General features: G+C 46.9%; 1 protein-coding gene across 1 annotated transcript in view; it reads right to left on the reverse strand.

Moving 5' to 3' along the window:
* CRLF2 (cytokine receptor like factor 2) overlaps positions 1–25,903 on the reverse strand; it is an 87,423-nt gene that overhangs the window by 53,761 nt on the left and 7,759 nt on the right. The window contains exon 3 of the mRNA XM_029603629.1: positions 15,202–15,322. Within this exon, the coding sequence (XP_029459489.1) occupies positions 15,202–15,322 (121 nt within the window). The remainder of the gene's footprint in view (positions 1–15,201; positions 15,323–25,903) is intronic.

Here is a 25,903-nt window from a genome sequence, read left to right on the forward strand (position 1 = left end):
CAAGCTTAATGGCCCTCACGTCCCTTGCCCTTTTAGTGAACCTTCTTCTCTGGAAATTCTCCATTCTAGAGAATAGCATAACCCTTTACCCTCTGACCTCTTGCTGCAATAAAGCTCTTATGGATTTATGGATGAACACTGGACCCATTATTTTCTATGGCCAGTATGTCATCTAGTGGCCAAAGGACTTCAAATGGATCACAGTAATCTTTCCTTGCATCTTGTTAATTGGCAAATTCTCTCCCCAGTCCCTAACTCATTGATTGGAGAGAGAGGGTGTGCACGCAAACTTCTCTCCCCCATCCAGCTCAGAGCCCGATGAAATAAAATGAAAGCAAAAATTGTGCACTAAATTTCAGTACGCATTTTTTTTTACTCCTATGCTAAAAAAGAGTTAACTCCCAATGTAGTAAGTTAATGGTATACTAATGTATCAGAAGTTAAAAAAGCACACTGTCCTGAACATGTTCATACCAAAATATGTTTAGCATGAATAAACATGATTTCTGTGCAAAAATCATGTCATGCATGTTACGGGAGCCTCAGTTTAGTGGACCCTTGGGCCGACCTGCTGGAGACTTGGAAAGGTGGACAATGTCTCTGTTGCAAAGCAGGCCGGGAGGCAGATGTTCAGGCAGGACGTAGATGCTCTTCACCCTGGAAGTTGGCACTCCCCCAGGAGGAGCCCGTAGGAGCCCAACTGCTGGGACTTAGGGAGCTTCACCCTTGGAAGCCGAAGCCCCCCCCGGGAGGAGCCCGGCTGCTGGGACTTAGGCGAGTTGTGGATCAGGACAGGGAACTGGAACCAGACTAAGACAGTAGCAACACTGTAAGTGGGTTCGGGTTCTGGAACCAGGCAGGAACTGAAGCAGGATACGGGTACTGGAACCAGGCAGGAACTGTAGCAGGATATGGGTACTGGAACCAGGCAGGCACTGTAGCAGGATGCGGGTACTGGAACCAGGCAGGTACTGTAGCAAGCAGGCAGGCAGGAACCAAGCAGGTACTGTAGCAAGCAGGCAGGTACTGTAGCAAGCAGGCAGGCAGGAACCAAGCAGGTACTGTAGCAGGAACGGAGCGACGAAGCCAAGCGAGTCACTCTGGGGCACAGCGCAACAGGAAACCGGGAGGCTAACCCGTTGCAAGGTGAAGACTTGGATGGCCGCAGCCGGCTTATCAAGGCCGTGGCGTCTGACGTCAGGATTTGGGCGGAGTCACCACTGGCGGGAAACGACCTAGAAAAGCGCCCAAGTGGCGCGCACACGCGCCTAAGCGCAGGGCGTTTACGGAGGAGCTCGCAGCAGTGCAGCCCCAGCGGGGACGCCGCCATCCAGGCCGCAAACTAGGCCTCAGGGAACGGGAGCAGGTCTGGGAGCCTGGAGGTAAGGGTCTGGCCGCGTTACTCGCGGCCAGAACCACAACAGTACCTCCCCTCTTATGCCCCCTCTTAGTCGGTCCGGGTTTACTTGGCTGGTCCAAATGGAACTGCCGTACAAGTCCTTGTCAAGGATGTTACGGGTCGGTTTCCAAGAATTGTCCTCAGATCCGCAGCCCTCCCAGGCAAGCAAGTATTCCCATCGGCGTTGATGAAACCGGACATCCAATACCTCACGCACTTGATACGTGACTTCGTCCGGTACTGATGGATCCGATGGTTTGGAAGCCCGGGAGTGGTATCTGGATAACACAAGAGGCTTCAGCAATGACACATGAAACACGTCATGTATGCACATGGAGGAGGGTAGGCGCAGACGGTACGAGACTGCTCCCACTCGTTCGGCGACTCGAAAAGGCCCACAGAATTTCGGAGCTAGTCTTCTAGATGGAATAGGTAGCTGTAGATTTCTGGTGCTAAGCCAGACAGTCTCCTCGGAGGAAGATGGGTGCTGGCTGACGATGCCTATCTGCCCACTTCTGGGCGGTCAGAGCGGCTTTACGGATCTTTTCCTGGGTAGAGATGTGGGTCCAAGGTTCCACCGGGATGGGTAACGGTTGCAACATACCCCTGGGCTTTCCGGTGAGTGGTTTTAGAACCGCACAGGTAGGGCATGAGCCCACAAAGGCTTGGACGTCTTGTCTCACCGTTGGCCACTAGTAAAAACGGTTTAACAGGTCCAAAGTCCCTTTCCAACCAGCATGGCCCCCAGTGAGAGAGTCATGGGCCCAGGTAAGAACTGCTCTTCGAGAGTGATGTGGAACCACGGTCTTCTCTTGAGAGGACAGTGAGGTTAAAGCAAGGCTTACTTTTTCAGGATCCAGGATATATTGAGGGGTATCAGGAGTCTCTTCCACCTCAGAAGAGCGTGAGAGCGCATCAGCTCGAACGTTCTTCGACCCGGGTCTATAGGTAACGTAAAGTCAAACCGGTCAAAAAACAGCGACCACCGGGCTTGTCTTGGGTTCAAGCGTTGGGCTTGCTTCGAAAATGCTAGGTTTTTGTGATCGGTGTAAATCGTAACTGGGTGGTTGGCTCCTTCCGACCACTGTCTCCATTCCTCTAGAGCAAGTTTCATGGCTAGCAATTCCTTGTCACCAACACAGTAGTTGCTCTCCGCCGGGGAGAATTTCTTTGAGAAAAATGAACAGGGCAACAGCTGTCCGGAATCAGAGTACTGACTCAGTACTGCCCCCACAGCCACAATGGAGGCATCAACTTCCACCATGAAGGGCCAGCTGGGATCTGGATGGCGAAGGCAGGTGTCTAACAAGAAGGCCTCTTTGAGGGCTTCAAAAGCTTGACAGGCAGAGGCAGGCCAGGCAACCGTGTTAGCCCCCTTTCGGGTAAGAGCTGTTAATGGGGCCACAATACGAGAATAATTGGGAATAAAGTGACGGTAGAAATTGGAAAAGCTGAGGAAGCGTTGCAATGCTTTAAGAACCCTCGGCCGGGGCCAGTCCTTAATAGCCGCCACTTTCTGTGGATCCATTCGAAAGCCAGCTGCAGAGACTATGTAGCCTAGGAAAGGCAGGGACGTTTTTTCAAAGCTACACTTTTCCAGCTTTGCGTAGAGACCATGCTCCCTAAGTATCTGGAGCACTTAATGGACATGCTGACGGTGTGACGACACATCCTGGGAGTAGATTAACACATCGTCGAGGTAAACAATTACACAGGTGTTCATTCATCAGGTGCTGGAACACCGCCGGGGCATTACATAAGCCAAAAGGCATTACGAGGTACTCGTAATGCCCGTCGCGGGTATTAAACGCGGTCTTCCACTTGTCTCCGGGATGGATCCTGACTAAATTGTACACTCCTCGCAAGTCCAACTTTGTGAAGATCTTTGCTCCATGAAGCCGATCAAGGAGCTCTGGGATTAATGGGAGCGGGTAACGGTCTCTCTGGGTAGTAGAATTTAGGCCTCGATAGTCTATGCACGGCCTCAATGAGCCATCTTTCTTGCTGACAAAAAAGAACCCTGCCCCTGCAGGCGACTTGGACAGGCGGATAAAGCCCTTGGCCAGATTCTCCGCAATATATTCGGACATGGCCCGGGTCCCAGGTATAGATAAGGGATAGACCAGGGGTCGGGAACCCATGGCTCGCGAGCCAGATATGGCTCTTTTGAGGGCTGCATCTGGCTCGCAGACAAGTGTCGCCACACTTTCCCGCTGACCCAGCTGCTCCCCGGTCCTCCTCCGCCCGGGCTTAAAATGCTGTCAGCCCGGGTGGAACGCGGCAGGACAGCTGGAGTCAGCGGCACCGGCGTGCTTTCTTCTTCCCCCCACCCCCCCCCCCGCGGCCCAGAGGAGGAAGTGGAGAGTATCGGGTGCGTGCGCGGCAAGAAGAGGCCACGCTAGTGCGCTCGGCATCGGCCCGAAGAAAAGAAGACTGCAGCACGGCTCGGAGGAAAATGAAGAGGTTCAACCGCGGCTGATGGGACTCCGCGAGGGCTGAAAATGAAGAGGTTAGCGTTGGGAGGAGGCTGCTGCCGCGAGTTCCCGGGGTGGGGGAGAGAGAGAGTGAATGAGTGAGCAAACACACATTCTTGCTCACTCATTCACTCTCTCTCTCTCCCCCACCCCGGGAACTCGCGGCAGCAGCAGCAGCCTCCTCCCAACGCTAACCTCTTCATTTTCAGCCCTCGCGGAGGTGGAGTCCCATCGGCTGCGGTTGAACCTCTTCATTTTCCTCCGAGCCGCGCTGCAGTCTTCTTTTCTTCGGGCCGATGCCGAGCGCATTAGCATGGCCTCTTCTTGCCGCGCACGCACCCGATACTCTCCACTTCCTCTTCTGGGCCGTGGGGGGGGGGGGGGGGGCTGTGTGTGTGTGTGAGAGTGAGAGATTGCATGTATGTGAATGATTGAGAGCCTGTACATGTGAAAGATTGTATGTCTGTGATTGAGAGCCTGCCTGTGAGAGAGAGAGAGCATGAATGTAAGTTTACCATTGGGAACCTGTATGTGTAAGTTTGTGATTGAAAACCTGTTTGTGTGAAAGAGTATGTGTGTATGATTGAGATCCTTTGTGTGTGAGAGAAATCATGTGTATGTATGATTAAGAGCCTGTGTGTATAAGTAAGAGAGAGATCATGTGTGTCTGTGTCTGATTGACAGCTGGTTTAGGTGATGGAGCATGTGAGTATGTGATTGAGAGCCTGTGTTTAAATGAGAGAGAGAGACCATGTGTGTCTGTGTGTGATTGAGAGCTGATTTAGGTGAGGGAGCATGTGAGTATGTGATTGAGAGCCTGTGTGTAAATGAGAGAAAGAGAGGACATGTTTGTAAGCATGTGAATGAGAGTGTGTGTGAGAGAAAAAGACAGCATGTATTTATGTGATTGAAAGCCTGTGTGTGTGTGTAAGCGTGAAAAGATAGACAACATGTGTGTAAATGTGTAATTAAGAGCCTATATAAGTGAGAGAGAAAAAACATGTGTATATGTGAGTACTGAGAGCATGTGTGTATAGGTGTGTCATTGAGAGCCAGTGTGAGAGAGAGCGCTGGTATGTGACTGAGAGAGGAGAAAGTTCCAAGCAAACCACCCCACCTCCTGCTAATTCAGAACAATCTCAGGACACCTGGATATCAAACGTTCCCTGGTATGCAGAGCAAAAAAATTTTTGTATCCTTATTATTTTTCATTACTGGGTCTTTGAGTCTGCTATTTTGAAATATTTTGTTGGTATCTGGAAATGTTTTATATGAGTGTTTAATTATTGGATATTCCACTCATCAGCTGTTTCAAAATATGTTCTTTTTGTTAGTACAGTTTTACTGCTGATGATTTTATATTTCTTGATTTGTTTTATAAGGATGGGTGATGTTTCTTTTTTCCTTTGTTACACTGCATACAGAGACTCTGGCTTGTTGCAGTTTCCAATTCAGTTTTTTCTGCATGCTTCTTGTTATGCGTTTTGGTCTCTTTATTCTATGTTAGGTGAGGGACAGCACATGATTCAGGTGAGGTTTTCTGCTGGCGTGTAGTTTCTGTGTAGGACTCTATAGAAGCCTGACTTGGTCCGTTTTCCTAATAGGAGATGTATTGGTGTCTTAAGGCCTGGTGTAATATTTTCAGAGACTTATTGTACTTTAAAAGTGTGATCTTACATAAAATGCACACATTTACTTGTATTTAGTTTTAAACATATTGTATGGCTCTCATGGAATTACATTTTAAAATGTGGCGCTTATGACTCTCTCAGCCAAAAAGGTTCCTGACCCCTGGGATAGACCCTTCCTCGAGGGGGCATAGTACCAGGTAGCAAGTCTATAGCACAGTCATACGGACGATGTTGCGGAAGGATCTCCGCCTTGGTCTTGGAGAATACGTCCGTGAAGTCCTCATATGGTGCAGGAGGACCCACGACAGAGTGCATCAAGGGAAGTGCAGAAGTGTTAGGCACTTTCATACAATTAGCTAGGCAAAAAGGACTCCATTTGACAATCTGTAGCGTATCCCACTGATTGTAGGCGAGTGCTTCTGTAACCACGGCAACCCTAGCACCACGGGGTGGACAGCCTTCTCCAAGACAAGGAAGGCTATCTCCTCCAAATGGATCGCCCCGGTGCGGACTGTAATAGGTGCGGTGGACATCAGGACAGGTCCGGGAAGAAGCGTCCCCTGGATAGAGGTAATTCGTAACGGGACCTCCCATCTCTGTGTTGGGATTCGCAGCTGGGAGACTAAGTCCTGCAGGATAAAATTACCTCCAGCTCCGGAGTCCAGGAACGCCATCGACTCAAAGGAGCCCCCGGGATATTCCAAGGTATCCGGGACAGTACATTGAGGAGCTGTAGCACAGCCTAGGAGGAGCTCCTTCCTACCTCCTAGGCTTTTGGTGTTTTTCGCACGCTCCTGGCAGCGTGCCAAGAAGTGGCCCTTCTGGCCACAATACAAGCACAACTTCAACGAATGGCGACGTTGCCTTTCTTCAGCAGAAAGCGGGGCCCGACCCAGCTGCATGGGTTCACAGGTGGGAGCGTCTGGACAAGGAATCTTGGGCGAGGACACAGGTCTCTGCCCATGAGCCGGAGTGTAGCGAGGAGAGCGTTGCTCCTTGGCCCGTTGCTGTAGGCGGCGATCAATGCGGGCAGCCATCTCAATCAAGGCATTGAGGTCTTCCGGCAAATCTCGGGCCGCAATTTCATCCTTTATGCATCCGGAGAGGCCTTCCAGGAAGATGGCCTCAAGACTGCCATCTTGTCAACCTACTTCTTGGGCCAGCGTCCTAAAGTCCATTGTGTAATCTGCCAGGGAGCGAACCCCCTGACGAAGTTGCAGCAGCTCAGACGTAACTGTGGCAACTCGGGCGGGCTCATCAAAGGCCTGGCAAAAGTTCGTGATGAAGGTCTGTTAACGAAGAATCATTGTTCTCCCAGAGGGGAGAAGCCCAGATTAAGGCTTTCCCATCAAGCAGGGACAGGATATATGCCACTTTCACTGCATCAGAGGGGAACTGCCGGGGCAGCAAAGAGAACCGAACAAAACACTGGTTCAGAAAGCCACGGCAGGTCCTTACATCACCAGCGTAGCGGGAGGGTGCCGGCAGCTGCGTCACAGAAGAGTCCGGGGCCTCGGGTACCCGGTCTGGAGCCGAAGTGGCCCTGGCATCCAAACGGGCCGACAACTCCCCTACCGAACTGGGAAGGACCTCTAGGTACTGTTTTTGGTACTGCAGCTGCTGGGCCAACCCAGGCAGGTCCAAGGGGACAGGCGCATCCGCCGAGTCCATGGCCTTGCAATCTGTTATGGGAGTCTCTGTTTAGTGGACCCTTGGGCCGACCTGCTGGAGACTTGGAAAGGTGGACAATGTCTCTGTTGCAAAGCAGGCTGGGAGGCAGATGTTTGGGCAGGACGTAGATGCTCTTCACCCTGGAAGCTGGCACTCCCCCGGGAGGAGCCCGTAGGAGCCCAACTGCTGGGACTTAGGTGGCTTCACCCTTGGAAGCCGAAAACCCCCCCGGGAGGAGCCCGTAGGGGCCCGGCCGCTGGGAATTAGGCGAGTTGTGGATCAGGACAGGTAACTGGAACCAGACTAAGACAGTAGCAATACTGTAAGTGGGTTCGGGTTCTGGAACCAGGCAGGAACTGTAGCAGGATGCGGGTACTGGAACCAGGCAGGTACTGTAGCAAGCAGGCAGGCAGGAACCAAGCAGGTACTGTAGCAGGAACAGAGCGAGAAAGGCAAGCGAGTCACTCCGGGGCACAGCGCAACAGGAAACTGGGAGGCTAACCGTTGCAAGGCGAAGACTGGATGGCCGCGGCCAGCTTATTAAGGCCGCGGCGTCTGACCTCAGGATTTGGGCGGAGTCACCACTGGCGGGAAACGAGCTAGAAAAGCGCCCAAGTGGCGCACGCGCCTAAGCGCAGGGCGTTTACGGAGGAGCTTGCAGCGTCGCAGCCCCAGTGGGGACGCCGCCATCCAGGCCGCAAACTAGGCCTCAGGGAACGGGAGCAGGTCTGGGAACCCGGAAGTAAGAGTCTGGCCGCGGTGCTCGCGGCCAGAACCGCAACAATGCACACAAATCATGCTTTATGCACTGAAAATACACTTTGCACAGAGCAGTTTCTCTGCGCATAAATCTGGAGCACAGGACCTCCACACCAGAAACTCCAGGTTCAGCCCCCTAGATGACTAGCTCCAGAAACTTTATTCAATCTCTGACCAGGAGTTAAATTTCATTAAGAAAACATGAGTTAAGACTATGCACCTTTTTGCATTGGGGAGAAATACCTAGTGCCTTAATTACCATGGATTTATATGGAAAAGAGCAAATGTGTGCACACGTTTTTTTATATATATATATATTTGCATGCTAAAGTCCTTGTTAAATCGTGTGTACTGCCCAGCATATCTTATTCCATTGTCCTGCCTGATTAATGTGGATTAGCTGGGGTGGATGGGTTGCGGAAACTTTCTCTTCCCTCCCAGACTCATTTTCCCCCTCCCCCTCCCCCAAGACTAAACATATTCTCGCTCTCACACACACATTCTCCCCTTTCTTGCCTCCAGGTCCAAACCTCCCACCTATTCAGTTGCTTCCCCGACAGAACCTCCTCCTTCTTCAGGCCTGTGTGGCTCAAAGACAGAGCGTGCCAGTGTATCCCCAGAGACCTGGCAATTTGAGAAAATTCCCAAAGTCTCCAGGTGACACCCGGAGACTTCCCAGGTATGTTAATACATAAACAAAAATTGGTGATAGGAAAGGAATGAGCTTATGACATTCCCCACAGGAATAATCTACTTAGAATACGTCGCTATCTTTTATAGTTGGCATGCCCACTAATTATTACGTTTCTAGATGAAGGTAGTTCAACTTAGAACTGACTTCTAAGGAAGGACATAAGAAAAGCCTAGGTTTAAAAAAGGCTTTTGCTAGCAACACCCATTGTAGCATCAAAGGAGTATCAGGACAAACTCAATAACCAATTTACGAAACTTCATTTGCACTCTTGTAGCCTGATGTGTTCCATGTCAGCTTTTGAAGATTTACGGAAAACTTGCAGTGTTAACACTCCTTAGCCTGCAAAGAAGTGGCCTCACCTAATGAAACTGTGATTGCCTATTGAATATGATCGTGCCTGCAGTTCAAAAGGAACCAGAATTGTGCTGCTTCAGTTGGGATTTCAGACTAGTTATTTTAATAATGAAGTGCCATGAGATTCCCTTGCCATAAAAGTGGTTCCGCATGCATTCATCACAGCAATGTCACAGTTTTGACATCTGAAGGAGAAAAAATAAAACACTTTTAAAATATTTCCAGGGGTTTCTCAAGGCCTGGAGTTTCCTACCCCTATTCTAAAAGCTCTCCTGATATTCCATTAATATATGATTAAATGGAAGAGAAAGGGAAGTGATAAAATGTATAGAAAATAAGGATTTTGTTATATTTCAGCATCTTCTATAAGGTGGTCAGTAGGTTTCATTTTCTAACCCCCTTGCAGAAATGAGAGATTTGTATGTACAAATTAAGGAAGGAATGTCTTTCCATGATGCCTTTGTGATCTGCAACCAACCACAGAAAACATGCTTTGATCTATTGTTTAAATCACAAAGAGGCCAGATACACTGTGGGGTAGATTTTCAAAGGGGTACGCGCGTACCCCCCCAAAACCTGCCCCAAACACCCCCTGTGTGCGCCGAGCCTATGCTGCATAGGCTTCCGGCGCGCACAAAGCCCCGGGACTTTCCTGGGGGGGGGGGGGGGGGGGGGTGTCGGGGGTGTGACGCGGCCAGCGCGTCATCTGGGGGCGTGGCTGCGGCCTCCGGACCAGCCCCTGGATCGGAACATGGCGCGCGGCAGCCGGCCCAACGCGTGCAAATTTACGCCTGCCTCGAGCACTAGTGCGCGAACAAAAGTACGCGTGTGCGCAGATTTATAAAATCTGCCCTTAAAGCTTTTCTTCCATGAATGGCCTAGCTCCCTGGGGGGAGGGAGGGTCCTTTCTACCAAAATATATTAAGTTCTCTAAGAATCACTTAGAGGGGAGTAGATGTTGAGTGAGCATGGTGCTGGAGGAAAGGGGGAGGGGGGGCACATGCAGAGAGATGGGGAATTTTCCATTTCCTCCAGTGGGGAGGACAGTACAAAGCTCTCTTGGCTGGAACGGAAGTGCTGGAGTGGGGTTGTATTGAGAGAAGCTGCAGCAACAGTGAGATTGACTGTATTGTGCCTTCACGAAGGCTTGGCAACCTGTGCAGAGCGGCAGCTCCAACTGGGAACACCTTGCTGGGCAGACTGAACGGGCCATTTTTGGTTTTATTAGCTGTCATTAACTGTGTCACTAGCCCAGGATTGTAGTTGTTCAGGGAGGCATCTATCCCAGTCCAAGGCATTGGAAGATCCCCCCTCCGGGAGGCGGCTGCACCCGCAAGGTATCGGGTGGAAACAAAGGATCTGTGCGTGTCCTTGATCAGGGTCTCAAGGAGACGTATGGGATTCCGTGGGAATCCCTAATCATGGCCAATTTGCTGAAGTGCCTTGAAGGGACTGTATTTGGTGACTTTGGGTTGCCTATTGAAACTTCGGGAGTACTGGTTTTAGTGTCATTATCTTGTTTCGCCTGTTTTTGTGTTAGTAAAACTTGATTTAGTTTTGGAACAGCAATCCTTGTGTGAGGACTTTATTGAAGAGACTGAAGTTGCTAATCCCTTGGGAACTAGAAGCAAGTTCGTTTATTTTATTTATTTATTTTATTTATTTAAATTTCTTATATACCGGCATTCGCGATGGGAGTCGCATCATGCCGGTTTACAAATAACAAGGTGTGACAACAGAATAAATACTTAATAACTTAAAAACATTAACAAGTGATAGAAGAATAAGGTAGCAGTTACAATAAAACAGGGATAAAATGCAACTTGGAATGAAGAGAAGGCAAAAGAGAGATTAACACTGAGATAACAAAAGAATGACCAAGGTAAATAAAACCAAGGTAAATAAAACCTGCCTCATTAAAAAAAAGAGAACATTATTGAGTTGTCAAAGGTTGTTGATTACCCTGACGGGAGTTCTTAGTTGCTTGAGTTGAGAGTGGGTTCAGTTGGTGTCTGGAAAGGCTTTCAAGAATAGCCAGGTTTTAAGTCTTTTTCTGAAAGTGGGGAGGCAAGGTTCCTGTCTCAGTTCTGGTGGGATAGAATTCCACAAGGTAGGTCCTGCTGTAGAGAAAGCCCTGTCTCTGAGAGTCCTATGGTTAAAGGTTTTTGCAGGAGGCGCCTGTAATGAGTCTCTGTAGGACTCTCTGATAGGTCTGATGGAGGTATGTTTTTTAAATGGGATTTGGAGGTTAAGCGGAGAGAGTTGATGGAATGCTTTGTAGATGGTAGTAATGGATTTATATAAGATTCTATAGTGCACTGGTAGCCAATGTAAGTCTTTGAGAATCGGAGATATGTGGTCTCTTCTTCTTGTGTTTGTCAAAATTCTGGCCGCCGTGTTCTGAACCATCTGAAGAGGTTTAGTATGAGAAGACGGGAGACCTAATAGAATAGAATTGCAATAATCTAACTTAGAGAAGATTATTGATTGCAAAACTGTTCTGTAATCGTGGAAATGGAAAAGTGGTTTGATTCTTTTTAAGACGTGTAATTTATAAAAGCAGTCCTTCGTGGTTTGATTAATAAAAGATTTTAGATTTAGCCGATTGTCGATAATGGCTCCTAGGTCTCTTACATGTGAAGTTTGAAAGCCGGTTGGAGGATTTGAGGTGAGGTTACTGTTTTCAGGGGAAATTATGAGGACTTCGGTTTTAGCGGAATTTAAGATTAGATTTAGGCTGGAGAGGAGGTTGTCAATATTTTGAAGACAGTTTTCCCAGATTTTGATAGTTTTTGTAAGGGATTCTTTGATAGGGATGACAATCTGGATGTCATCTGCGTATAGAAAGTATTTGAGGTTCAGATTGGTTAATAGTTGACATAGGGGTAGGAGGTAAATATTAAAGAGCGTGGGGGAGAGAAAGGAGCCCTGTGGAACACCTAGCGAAGAAGGGTAAAACTGTGATTCTTTGTTATGTATTTTGACTTTATATCCTCTGTTTCCCAAGAATGATTTGAACCAGGCAAGAGCAGAGCCTGTAATTCTGATGTTCGCTAGTTGATTTAGGAGAAGGGAGTGATTCACGGTGTCAAAGGCCGCCGATAGGTCGAGGAGTATCAGCAAGTAGGCATGACCTTTATCGAGGCCCATGATGAGGTAATCTGTCAGAGATATGAGAAGTGATTCTGTACTTAAAGATTTTCGGAAGCCGTATTGAGTGGGGAATAATATGTTGTTGTCTTCGAGGTATTCTGATAATCTGGTGTTGACTAATTTTTCTGTAACCTTGGCTATAAAAGGAAGGTTGGATATTGGGCGGAAGTTGGATGGATCTTTAGGATTAAGGTTCGGTTTTTTTAATAGGGGTTTGATAGAAGCAACTTTCAGGTCGTCTGGATAAATTCCTTGGGCTAAGGAACAATTGATAATGTCAGTTAGGGTTTTGGAGATGGTATCTGGTATTAGCAGCAGTAGTTTGGGAGGGATCTGGTCAAATGGGTGGGATGATGGTTTCATTCTCTTCAATACTAACTGGGTCTCTGATATTGCAATGGGTTCGAAGGCTTGTATAGCAATGTCATTGCAGTGATGGCGGAATGTGCTGGGTGGAGCTAGGGTATTCGTTTTTAGTTGAGATTGCAGGTTGGAAATTTTGTTACTGAAGAAGATGGCCAGCTCCTCAGCTTTTTCGTGCGCTTGGTTGAGTGGGATGTCCGGAGAATTGGGTTGAGTTAAGTTCGAGACGTAAGTAAAGAGGGCTTTTGAATCGAAGATGAGGTGATGTATCTTGTGAGCGTAGTAGTCCCTTTTTGTTTTTAGTGTGGCGCTCTTGTAAATGTGAAGAGCGAGTTTGTAAGCTGAGAGGGAGGTCGGTGATGGTGCTTTACGCCATTTATTTTCTTTTTGTCTCAGTGAAAGCTTGAGTTTTTGTAGTTGGTCATTAAACCAGGGTTGTCTTCTGGCGGCATTATGTTTAGGTTTTTTTGTTGCCAGTGGGCAGAGTTTATTAGCTGCCGATTCTGTGATGTTGGACCATGAGTGGAGAGCCGTGTTGGGAGTGGAGATGTCTATGTGGGGGAGTTCTAGGACAAGGTGTTCGTGAAGTTCATCGGATGAACATAGGTTTCTGTAAGTAAATTGAGGTTGAAGATCTTGTTTGATGTTAGATTGTGCCAGCGAAAAAGTGGTAGAAATTAAAGCATGGTCTGACCAGGGGACTATTTTGCATATGGGGGGTGCTGAGTATGAGATGCCTGAGTTTACAAAAATGAGATCCAAAGTGTGTCCTGCTCTGTGAGTAGGGTTGTTGATTATCTGCTTGAATCCCATGGCGGTCATTGCATTTAGGAAAGTTTCACAGTTTGTAGATGGAGAGGGGTCATCAACATGTAAGTTGAAGTCTCCCAAAATGATGGCTGGAACCGCAAGATTTAGGTTAGTAGCTATTATTTCTAGAATGGGGGAGGCATCTGATTCCAGCAGTCCCGGAGGGGCGTAGACTAGGATGATTTGTAGCTGGTCAGATTTGAAAAATCCGGCTTCAATTTTTGTGGGAGAATGAATTGGGAATTGAGTAAGTCTCAGCTCTTTTTTGGCTGCAAGGAGAATACCCCCACCCTTTCTTTTCTGTCTGGGAATAGAGAAGAAGTCATGGGATTCCGTAGGAAATTGGTTTATTAGTGCGGTGTCCGTCTGTTTAAGCCATGTTTCAGTAATTGCACAGAGGTCGGGTTTGGTGTCCAGTAGAAGGTCATTAAGTATTAGTGTTTTTTTGGTAAGGGATTGAGCGTTGAATAAAATCAGAGAGAAAAGAGCCAGGCCTAGTGTCTGTGTAAGGGGGGAAATCATGATAGGAATGAGTGATTTATAGGTAGTTGGCCGTGAAAACACTGATGGGTTTCTAATGAGAAATGACCTTTGTTGGAGAATTGGAATAGGGAGACCAGTATGCATTGAGGCTTGGAGGGGTGAGCGCTGGATGCTTGCTGGAGTGGAAGGATGAGCGCTAGATGATTGCTGGAGTGGAAGGAAGAGCGCTGGATGATTGCTGGAGTGGAAGGAAGAGCGCTGGATGATTGCTGGAGTGGAAGGAAGAGCGCTAGATGATTGCTGGAGTGGAAGGAAGAGCGCTGGATGATTGCTGGAGTGGAAGGATGAGCGCTAGATGATTGCTGGAGTGGAAGGATGAGCACTGGGTGGAAGGAAGAGCGCTGGATGATTGCTGGAGTGGAAGGATGAGCACTGGGTGGAAGGAAGAGCGCTGGATGATTGCTGGAGTGGAAGGAAGAGCGCTGGATGATTGCTGGAGTGGAAGGATGAGCGCTAGATGATTGCTGGAGTGGAAGGATGAGCACTGGGTGGAAGGAAGAGCGCTGGATGATTGCTGGAGTGGAAGGAAGAGCGCTGGATGATTGCTGGAGTGGAAGAAAGAGCGCTGGATGATTGCTGGAGTGGAAGGAAGAGCGCTGGGTGGTTGACTGTCTGGTATAGGAGTGCTAGGCTGTGGAAGGTGTGGCGAGGCTGAGTATTAATGGCAAGGGTTATTCTTGAGGTCTAACCCTGACCTCACCTCACCGGAGTCTCACAAAGGGGCTCACTAAGGGGCAGGCCCCTTAGGTCGTGCCCCTTCGGACGCGCGACGCCCGGCGCGCGACGCCGGAAGGGTGTGCCGAGATTTAAAGTCCTTTTTTGGCGCCCTCTGATAGGCCTAGTGCCTCCGGGGGGCGCGGCTGACTCACCGCGTGTGTCCTGCAATTTCCTGCGCTTCCGTCTGGTCTTAGGTAGGGATTTTATTGTTTTCCCTTTTAGTTGTTAGCTGTTCTAGTTTCCTCCTCTGTGCGGCTCACGTGATCGTGAGCGGGCTCAAGCCCCGATTGGACTTAGGGAGCCCCGGCAGAGGAGGAGGTGAAATGCGTCCGAAGCCGTGTTGTCCCCCCCTCCCCCCCCCCCCCCCCAACGGTTGGACAAACCTTTCCCGTGCCTGCAGCAAGTTTTAGCAGGAAAATGGGTTGCTTGGGTCTACATAGGGAACACTGTGCTGGGGGGGGGGGGGGGAGGGGGGTTTACATTGCATTTTGTATCTTTTCCTGTTCGTTATAACAAAGTCATTTTTCCATTGATTATTTTTATTTTTTTTGTTATAACATTGAAATTCCCAGGTTCAATAAACTGAAAATGAAGGTTTAAGTCCATAGGAAGGATGGCATAGGGAGCACTTACTTATAGAAAAGGGTAAGAGTCCCTGCAGAGCACTTTTCTCGAGTCCTCCATGTGCATTCAACGTATTCTTCCTCAACCGCGATTATTGCAAAGTTCTCAATTTTTTCCATACTTGTATTACCTTAAAAAAAAAAATTGGATAAAATAGCATATTTGTTGTTAGAGCACTTGAATGCCTCTACGTCACACTTCTTTTCAAATTCTCTTTTTGCCTGCCTTATTCATGTTTTGTGATAAAGTAGTAATATGGCAGATGACAACTGATAAAGACTAAATTGGCTGCTCAGTTGAATTTCGTCCACTTTGGGTAGATAAGCATACAAATTCCCATACTCAGCCCAACACCAATTCCTCTCTCCTCCCCCATCTTGTCTTGTATCTGATCTTTCCCTCCTTTTCCCACCTCTGCCCTCCTCATCCATCCCACCCAAACCCAAAATCTGATAAAAGTGCTGTCCTGCATCATCACCACTGGTAGTCCTTTCCAGGTCTTCTCATCTTCAGCTTTGTTTCTTACTACTATTACTGCTACTTAACATTTCTATAGCGGTACACGACATACGAAGTGCTGCACAAACACACAAAAAAGACAGTCCGTGCTCAACAGAGCTTACAGTCTGATAAGACAAACACACACAGCACAAGAGATGTGAGACATTTCATAAAATAAGACAATGGTTAAAAAAGAAAGTCTTTTATTTTATTTATTTTATTTTATTTAAATTTAGTCTTTATCAGTTGTTTGCTACCCTGTAAATAATTTGCTGTCTGTTAACTAGAGATGTGAATCGTGTCATCGATCGTCTTAACGATCGATTTCGGCTGGGAGGGGGAGGGAATCGTATTGTTGCCGTTTGGGTTTTTAAAATATCGTGAAAATCGTTAAAATTGTGAACCGGCACACTAAAACACCCTAAAACCCAACCCGACCCTTTAAAATAAATCCCCCACCCTCCCAAAATGCCTTAAATTACCTGGGGTCCAGTGGGGGGAGGGCGGGAAAACCGGCACACTAAAAAATCCCTAAAACCCACCCCGACGCTTTAAAATAAATCCCCCACCCTCCCGAACCCCCCCAAAATGCCTTAAATTACCTGGGGTCCAGAGGAAGGGTCCCGCTGTGATCTTCCACTCTCGGACCTCCGGTGCTTGTAGAAATGGCGCCGGCGCTACCTTTGGTTTTTCCGTACAGAAAAACGATTCGTGGCAGGAGATCGCTCCCGGACCCCCGCTGGACCCCCAGGGACTTTTGGCCAGCTTGGGGGGGCCTCCTGACCCCCACAAGACTTGCCAAAAGTCCAGCGGGGGTCCGGAACGACCTCCTACAGTCGAATCATGTTGTCTACGGCTGGCGCCATTTTGCGCAAAATGGCGCCGGCCATAGACAACACGATTCGACTGCAGGACAAATCGTGTTGTCTATGGCCGGCGCAAAATGGCGCTGGCCATAGACAACACGATTCGACTGCAGGAGGTCGTTCCGGACCCCTGCTGGACTTTTGGCAAGTCTTGTGGGGGTCAGGAGGCCCCCCCAAGCTGGCCAAAAGTCCCTGGGGGTCCAGCGGGGGCCCGGGAACGACTTCCTGCATGCGAATCGTTTTTCCGTACGGAAAAAGGATTTGCGGCAGGAGATCGCTCCCGGACGGACGCTCCCAGACGCTCCCGTACGCTCCCGTACGCCCCGGATGGACGCTCCCGGACGGACACTCCCGTACACTCCCGTACGCCCCGGACGGACGCTCCCGTACGCTCCCGTACGGAAAAACGAGTCGCATGCAGGAAGTTGTTCCCAGACCCCCAGGGACTTTTGGCCAGCTTGGGGGGGCCTCCTGACCCTCACAAGACTTGCCAAAAGTCCAGCGGGGGTCCGGAACAACCTCCTGCAGTCGAATCATGTTGTCTACGGCTGGCGCCATTTTCCGTACGGAAAAACCAAAGGTAGCGCCGGCGCCATTTCTACAAGCACCGGAGGTCCGAGAGTGGAAGATCACAGCGGGACCCTTCCTCTGGACCCCAGGTAATTTAAGGCATTTTGGGGGGGTTCGGGAGGGTGGAGGATTTATTTTAAAGGGTCGGGTGGGTTTTAGGGTTTTTTTTAGTGTGCCAGTTTTTAAGCCCTCCCCCTTCCCCCGATTTACGATTTTTTGACGATAAATCGGGGGAATTGTTATTGTATCGCGGCTCTAACGATTTTTGACGATTTAAAATATATCGGACGATATTTTAAATCGTCAAAAAACGATTCATATCCCTACTGTTAACTTCCCCTCTTCTCTCTTCCAGCTCCCAGTTATTTGCTTCCCTGTTTTATTGTAACTGTCACGCTCCTAATCATGCTCTTGTTACAGTTGTTTGCGTTCTCTTTTACCTTGCACACTTTGTTAAATGTAAACCGGTTTGATGTGATTCCTGTCATGAAAGCCGGTATAGCAAAAATAATAAAGAAAATAAAGAAAGAAAGAAAGTTAGTTAATGAGGCTAAAAGCCGACAGTCAAGCCTAAGATTTAAAAGCAGCATCAAAAAGATGGGTCTTTAGATGGGATTTAAACACGGCGAGAGAGGGAGCATGATGCAGCCGTTCAGGACGACACAGTGCAGCCCAGGAGGAAAGCATGGAGTCGGGAATTGGCAGTAGAGCACAAATAGGAGTGACTTGTCTGCTGAGTGGAGTGCATGAGGAAGGGTATAGAAAGAGATAAGTGAGGAGAGGTAGTGAGATGCTGCAGAGTGAAGGCATTTGTAGATGAGAAAGAGGAGCTTGAACTGTATGCGAGAGTGGATAGAGAGCCAATGCAGTGACTTCAGAAGAAGGGGGGGGGGGGGGGACTATGTGAGTGTAGCGGCTTTGGTGAAAGATAAGTCACGCACAGGACTGGCGCAACCATTAGGCGAGACTAGGCAGACACCTAGGGCGGCATCAATGGACGGGGCAACACCAGGGTATGCGAGGGTGCCATTTTCAAATGTGAAAAAAGGGGCAGCAGCAATTTGAGAGAGAGAGAGAGAGAGAGTGACCTTAACTCTACATATCTCATATCTAATGCTGTCAGAGGGCACATTCAATTCGGGGGGGGGGGGGGGGGGGCAGTATTACATTGGTCTGCCTAGGGCGCTACAGACCCTTGCATTGGCCCTGGTCACGCAACTGAATTTAGGATAGATTGTAGTGGAGAGCAAGGGCTTGCTAGGAGACCTGTGAGGAGCAGGAGGCAATAGTCTAAGTGGGAGGAAATGAGAGAGTGGGGGACAGATTTTGGCAGTGTTATAGAGAAAGAAATAGCACTTTTTAGCAGAGTTTTGAATGTGTGTGGAGAAGGACAGAGAGGAGTTGATGATGACTCCTAGGTTTACGGGCTGAGGGGACTGAGAGGATGACAGTTTTATCAATAAAAATAGAGAAAGGAGAAAGAGAGGAGGTGGGCTTGGGGAGAAAGATAAGGAACTCCGTCTTGCCCATGTTGAGTTGAAGGTGGCAGTGAGACATCCAGGCAGCAACGTCAGACAAGCAGGCCATGATCCAAGACTGGATTTCTTGTCAAGTTTCTGATGTAGAAATGCAAATCTGGAAATCATCAGCATAAAAATGGTATTGAAAGTGCAAGCCATGAGAGGAAATCAGAGTATCAGGGGAGAAGAGAAGGCCTAAGACAGAACCCTGAACCACACAAATTGATAGTGGAATGGCAGCAGAGGAACTACCAGACGAAATGCTAAAAATGTGATGAGAGAGGTAAGAAGAGAACGAAGAAAGGACAAAGTCCCAAAATCCAAGGGAGGACAGAGTATCAAGGTGATCAACATAGTCAAAAGCAGCAGATATGTCAAGGAGGATAAGGAGAGAGTAAAGATTTTTGGGTTTAGCCATAAACAGGTCATTGGAAACTTTGGCAAGCAGGGGCGGTTCTATCATGAGGCAGGGTGAGGTGGCGGCCTCAGGCGGAAGAATTTTTGAGTGGCAAAAGGTGCTCCTCCAAAATACCTCTACCACAGTTGCCTCCTCACCCTGCCTCCAAAGTCAAACATTGGATGAGGCAGGGATAAACCAAACCCCTGCCCGATCCACTCAGTGGCAACCCCGGGCAGCAGGAGTCATGTTTATCCCATTGTAATCTCCTGCTGCCGTGAGGCTGCCCCGCGGCAGCAGGAGATGAAATCGGGATAAACACAATTTGTCAGCTTCTGCTGCTGCAAGACTGGCCCCGCGACAGCAGGAGATAATGTCAGGATAAACGTGACGACCTAAGAGGAGGACGTGGTGGCTGAGAAAAAGGCCTAGGCCCTATGGGTGTATGTCTGTGCGTGTATGCCTATGTGGGTGTGCAGGTGGGTGATTGCCTGCCTGGGTAGATGAGTGACTGCTTGTATGTGTGTTGGAGAGGGGTGAGAGCCTGTGGGTGTAGGTGAGAAGCTGTGTGGGGGTGTTGGTGTGGGAGTGAGAGACTGTATGTGGGTAATTGTAACTGCTTGGGTGTGAGTGGGTGAATAAATGGGTGCCTTCCTGGGGTCTGTCTATGTGAGAATGGGTGTCTGCCTGGGTGTGTGTGTGTGTGTGTGTGTGTGAGAATAAATGTGTGCATGCCTGGTGGGTGAAGGGGAGCAGTGTGGGAATGAATGGGAGCATGCGTGTGTGTGTGTGTATGTGAGGGAGGGAGCCAGTGAGAGTGAGTGTGTGTGCGTGTATGAGAGAATCCAGGGGTCTAAGAGCGTGTGTGTGTGGGGTGGGGGGAGAGACAGGGTCTTAGAGCCTGAGAGTGTGTCAGTGTCTGTGAGAGAGGTTGTGGGTGTGTATAAGTGTATGTATGTTTGTGCATGTGACAGTGTATGGGTGAGAGAGTATGGACATGCAATTTTGCGTGAGAGAGAGAGGATAAAGTTTGTGCACTTTCCCAATCCACAGCTGGCGCTAACCTTTAAAAAGGAGATAGAGCATCTTTTAAACTAGAACAAAGGGGAAAGCCGACAGTTGCTCAGCAGCACATGGTTCGGAGAGAGGTATCTTCAAAGGATACTAATGATGCATTAGAATTAGGGCATCCCGATAGTGAGGTTCCAATAATTAGAAAAATAGTCCAAGTGCCTGTAACTAAAAACTCACCTTAGCTAAAAAATTCGAACTTATCCCTATCAATTAAAAAGCAGAATGAAAATACAAACAAAAAACAAACTTTGAAATGTTTGTATGCTAATGCCAGAAGTCTAAGATGTAAGATGGGAGAATTAGATTGTGAGACAATGTCAGTGAATGATGACATAGACTTAATTGGCATCTCAGAGACATGGTGGAAAGAGGATAACCAATGGGACAGTGTTATACCGGGGTACAAATTATATCGCAATGACAGAGAGGAGCACCCGGGAGGAGGTGTGGCGCTTTATGTCCGGGATGGCATAGAGTCCAACAGGATAAACAGCCTGCATGAGACTAAATACAAAATTGAATCTTTATGGGTAGAAATCCCTTGTGTGTCGGGGAAGACTATAGTGATAGGGATATACTACCATCCACCTGGTCAAGATGGTGAGACGGACAGTGAAATGCTAAGAGAAATTAGGGAAGCTAACCAAATTGATAATTACCCCAATATTGACTGGTAATTCTCGAAACACCCCTTCAGTTTTGCAGGATGAAGGGGTGTTTCGAGAATTACCAATTTTTGCATTTCGGAAAAATAGATCTTTAAGGGACATGTTAACCTCCTCAGCACTGCCTATTCAGAGTGAAGATCAAGATAATAGGAGACAGTTTGTGTGTGAAGGTTGTTTGGTCTGTCCATATGTACAACAAGTGAGATATGTACATGTTCCGTCCACAGGTGAAATATATTATTTACCTAGATATTTCAACTGTAAATCGGCTCAGGTGATATATATGATTACTTGTCCCTGTGGTTTATTCTACATTGGACAGACAAAAAGAGTTATTAAAGTTAGAATATTGGAGCATATTAGTAATATCCGAATTAAGAAAGATAAAGCCCCGTTGGTTAATCACTGGCATAAGAAGGGACATAAAGTGGAAGAAATGAGATTTTGTGTTCTTTATCGACTGACATTAAGAAGAGGAGGAAATGTTTCGAGGATATTAACCCAAAAGGAACAGCGTTTCATATATAGATGGGGAACAGTGGAGCCAGGGGGATTGAATCAGGAAATAGAATGGAGTATTTTTTTATAAGCATTCTGTCTCTTGTAATAATATAGAAGTGTGATGTATGAAAGCATTATAGTAACAGCTGTTTTATCGCGATACTAGCAGTGGGAGACGTCAGGATGACGTAATGACGCGGGGATGTTTAAAAAAGTGATAGTAAGTGGGTGAGTTATGCGCAGTCGTGGCGTTGTTTCACTGATGGAAGGAGGGTAAATTGTTGCGGTCTCGGTTGAAAATGAAAATAAATGTAAGTAGTACTCTTTTGGAAAAAAGAAATGTAGAAAGTGGGGTTGTAATGATGGTTGGTGGTAGTATTGTGATTTTATGTTTTACAGAGAGTGGCTCGGTGAAAACAACTTTTGGTGTGGATATGTGAGTAAAGGGTAGACAATACGGAATGTTTTTCAGGTTAGTAGACTGACAGAATAAGGAACAATATAAAATAAAGGCTGTTAATGATCTGCTTGTAAATGTTATTTGATCTGCTTGTAAATGTTATTTTATATTTGAATTGATGCAGAAAAAAGAGATGGCAATAATGAGATGAATAACTACTTAACTACTTAAGAGGAATTGGAAATGGAGGATATTAAGTAAGGATTGAAATATAGGTGAGTGTGATGACGATGGTAACAATGACTAGGGTGAAGTTTATTGAAATCCATTTGAGTTTTATTGAGAAGGGTTGATATTTGTTTGTGGCATACATGTTAATAATTGGAAGGTGTGTGAAATGCTTGATTTAAGGTTCCCCAATATCTTTGATTTGGAAAGTGGAGATGTATGTCTAAGAAGACATTATATGGAAGACGTTGGATGTAAGCATATGAATAAATCCCCTGAAGAAACCAACGGGTGAAACAGGAGCTTCCTGTGGGACATTTATTAAATAAGATTGATAAGGAACGCTAGTTTAACAAGGGATATTGATTAAATAAGGTTAAAAAGGGATACCTGTTAAACAAGTAGTTAATTGTAAGTCATATATAAGTTTAGGGAACATTAAAGAATAATAACACTTGTTGCAAAAATGTTTGTGAAACAAATTGTGAAATAAATTGTTTACATTGTAATCAGGGATTGTTGCAATATTTTTGTAATATTTGTATATTGGATGTTAAAGTGTAACAGTATTGTATTGTCAAATTTTAACATTGTATGATGTTTAGATGAATGAATGAGGTATGAATGTTTTGATATAATAGGGTATGCTTTATGTGTTTTAAATAATTAAGAAATAAAATTGAAATATTTAATTGCAAACATGGGTATATTATTTGTGAACTTACTAGTGGAAATACCTGTGGTAAACTTAGTATAGCTCAATACTATATGTTTGACAAAAGTGAGATTGGCCAATATGAGCTAGGTAGTGTGGGATCCCACCCTTGCTTTGGGAAAACAATTGTAGTAGCTTTATTTGCACTCCAATTCAGAAGTGGGGAGTGAGAAAGAGTGTCAAAAGACATTGTCAGACAAGATCTTATAAAATTCAATAGGCAGGCCGTCTGGTCCAGGAGATTTACAAAGAGCAGAGGACTTAATGACTAATAACAATTCTGGGAGTGTAATCGGGGCATTCAAATGGCAAAGATCCTCCTCCAACATACAAGGCAAAGCCATCTGAGCTAGGTAAGCCTGAATGGAAGATATCTTGCAAGGCGCAGAACTATAGAAGTCCAGTACCTATAAAAGATATCACCAATATCCTTGGAAGAGTGTTTTACTTTACCTGTGTGGTCTTATAAAGCTAATATGTGATTCTTACCTTCCCAGTTTCTGATGAGGTTAGAAGTTTCCCTGCCGTGTTGCCATACTGAAAATTTTCTGCTTCTAATAAAGTAGACTTTTTTTCGTTTTCTGGTGAACAAGTTCATTTAAGGTGCTTTGAGCTGTGTAAAACCTAGTACGATTCTGAGCAGAAGGATTTTGACAGTAATGACTCTTAGCCACCAGGAGTTGTTTTTCCAACCACAGAATACCACTCCCCAGCTTCCTTTTTAGCAACATGGGCTATTACCTCTGCATGCAACACTGCTTTTGCGATGTCCCAATAAAGAGCAGGGTTGGATTGGTGTTCCTCATTAAAGAGGGCATATTCCCTCCATTTATTCCTCAAGGGTGAAAAATGGTATCATAATAGAGTGAGGAGGCAATCCCCACCTCTGACTAGCCACTAGGGGTGAGAGCCCGTCAATATCTACCCATACTGGCACATGGTCAGTGATAGCCAAGGGGCTAATTCCCAAGCTGACCACCTTTGAAAAATAGGCCTTTCTCACTAGTAGATAGTTCAGGTGGGATTTAGAGCCATAGGCCCTAGAGATGTAGGTGTAATCTTCCTCCAGAGGATGGAGGACTTTCCAGATATCTATTAAGTCTAGGTTATTGAATAGAAAAGGAAGGCCACTTGTGAGATCGGCTTGCGAAGGGGCTCTAGCTGGCTGTCTATCAAGTGCACTGTCAAGCACCATATTAAAATCTCCTCCCAGAACAATAGGTAAATGAGAGTACAATAAGAGAATATTAAATATTTTAGTAAAGAAGACTTGAGAATAAACATTTGGGGTGTAGACATTACCCAGTAAAATCTGTTTGCCCAAAAGCTCCATCATCTAAAAAAGATATCTACCCTCTGGATCCACAACAGAGTGCTGTACAGTACACGCTAGGCATTTATGAAAAAGTATAGTGCACCCGCTTTACAATGGTTAGAGGAGACAGAGAAAACCTTACCCACCCACTGTTTCTGTAATTTCTGATGTTCAGCATCCGAAAGTTTTGTTTCCTGCAACATGGCAATGTCTACCCAGGACCTACGCATGGCCTGTAGAACTTTATAGCATTTAATGATTGAGCCGATCCTGCAGACATTCCAAGTGAAACATCTAAGAGTCACTGAGAACAGAAGAATAATAACACAAGACCTTCATAGAGGTGATAGGTCCCCCAGCCTACACCCACTACCTCTCCCAAGCAATAAACAGACAATATATTTATACCACATGTGAATTGAATTCCAAGATCTGTAGAGGGAGACAGACCACAAAGAATCAAGCAGTGAAAAAAAGGCAAAAACATCAAGAGCATAATGGAAAATCAAAGAACATGTCATCTCAACAATAAACCCCTCATAAAAAGAACACCCCCAGTATATATAGGCAGGGGGTGAAGGAGAAAAAGCACCTTGCACTCTTTACGCCAAACAAAGTAGCCAAAATCAGCCTCTTTTGGGAACCCCCCCCCCAAAAAAAAACCCCAATGTCCAAACAGGACGATTAACCATGAGAATAAAGTCTTGCAGTTAAGAAATCTAGAGAACAAAAGGGTGGACATAAAGTTGGTCAACCAGAGCCAGAATCAAGCCCTTGCAAAAAAATGTTGCGCTTCCTCAGCTGAGGTGAAGACAATATTCCTCCCCTTATGAAAGATTTTCAGCTTTGCGGGGAAAAGCAGCATGGAGCTGCTGGTTTTTTTGCGCCAATTAATGCATGCGGGGGACAAATGCCTTCCTCGTTGAGGCTACTGCAGAATAATCGTGAAAAAGTAAAATTTTGCCCCCTCCCCTCAAAACGGAGATCTTTCTGGCGGCGGTAGGCTCTTAAGATTTCAAGTTTATGGGCAAAATTAAGGACCCTGCATATTACAGCTCTGGGTTTGACATTACCATGGTCTCCAGATAGCATAGGTCCTAAATGGTGGGCCCTCTCAATCCACAGGGCACCATGGGTGTCTGCAAGGCTTAAGTAAGCCAGGCTTCCAGTTGCGGCCCCAAATCCCTGTCAGGAATCCCGATGAGCCACAAATTATTCCCGAGTGACCTGTTTTCTAGGTCATCCACTTTAGACTGCAGAAAATTGCATTGAGAATTCAGCTGTTGTATGTAGGTTATCATGGAGGTAGTCTTGTCCTCCTAATCAGAGATCTGCTATTCCATGGATTGTAACTGCTGTTGAATATAGGCCATCTGGGTGCTTACCCTCGAGAGTTGTATGAATATCTGGGCAAACTTTCCATCAGGGCCTCGAGCACTGCAGCGGCCACATCAGAGCCCAATGGGTCCGGGTTTTCAACGGCAGCAGAGGGATCGGGTGCGTCAGCCATCTTGGAATCGCCACTCTTCACCTTGTCCTTCTCTTTTTTTTTTTTGACACTTTGGACGTCATCGTTGCGGGGTAATTGCGAGGCTCACTGTGCTCCATACCTCTGAACGGAAGAGAATATAAGGTGGCGGAGGCTGTCGAAGCAGATAAGCAGGAAGCGCTGGCAAAATGAGGGAAAGGAGGAGAGGACCTCAGGGAGATCAATTAGTGTGTCCGCTCTCCCTCACAGTATCACATGACCTCCCAGTCTCATTTCTTATAACCCTCCCCCAGAAGCAGTTTTGCTTCCATCCACAGCTGCCTCACAATAATCTCTCTCAAAATCCTCACACTCACCCATCCAGAATCCCCCCTTCCAGAATCCTCACCCTCTCAAATTCCTCACACTCACCCCCCATCAATATGTCATCCTCCCAGAATCTTCATACTCATCCCCCAAACCCCCAC

This window comes from Rhinatrema bivittatum, chromosome 5 (genome assembly GCF_901001135.1).
Source record: "Rhinatrema bivittatum chromosome 5, aRhiBiv1.1, whole genome shotgun sequence".
NCBI classification, from domain to species: Eukaryota; Metazoa; Chordata; class Amphibia; order Gymnophiona; family Rhinatrematidae; genus Rhinatrema; species Rhinatrema bivittatum.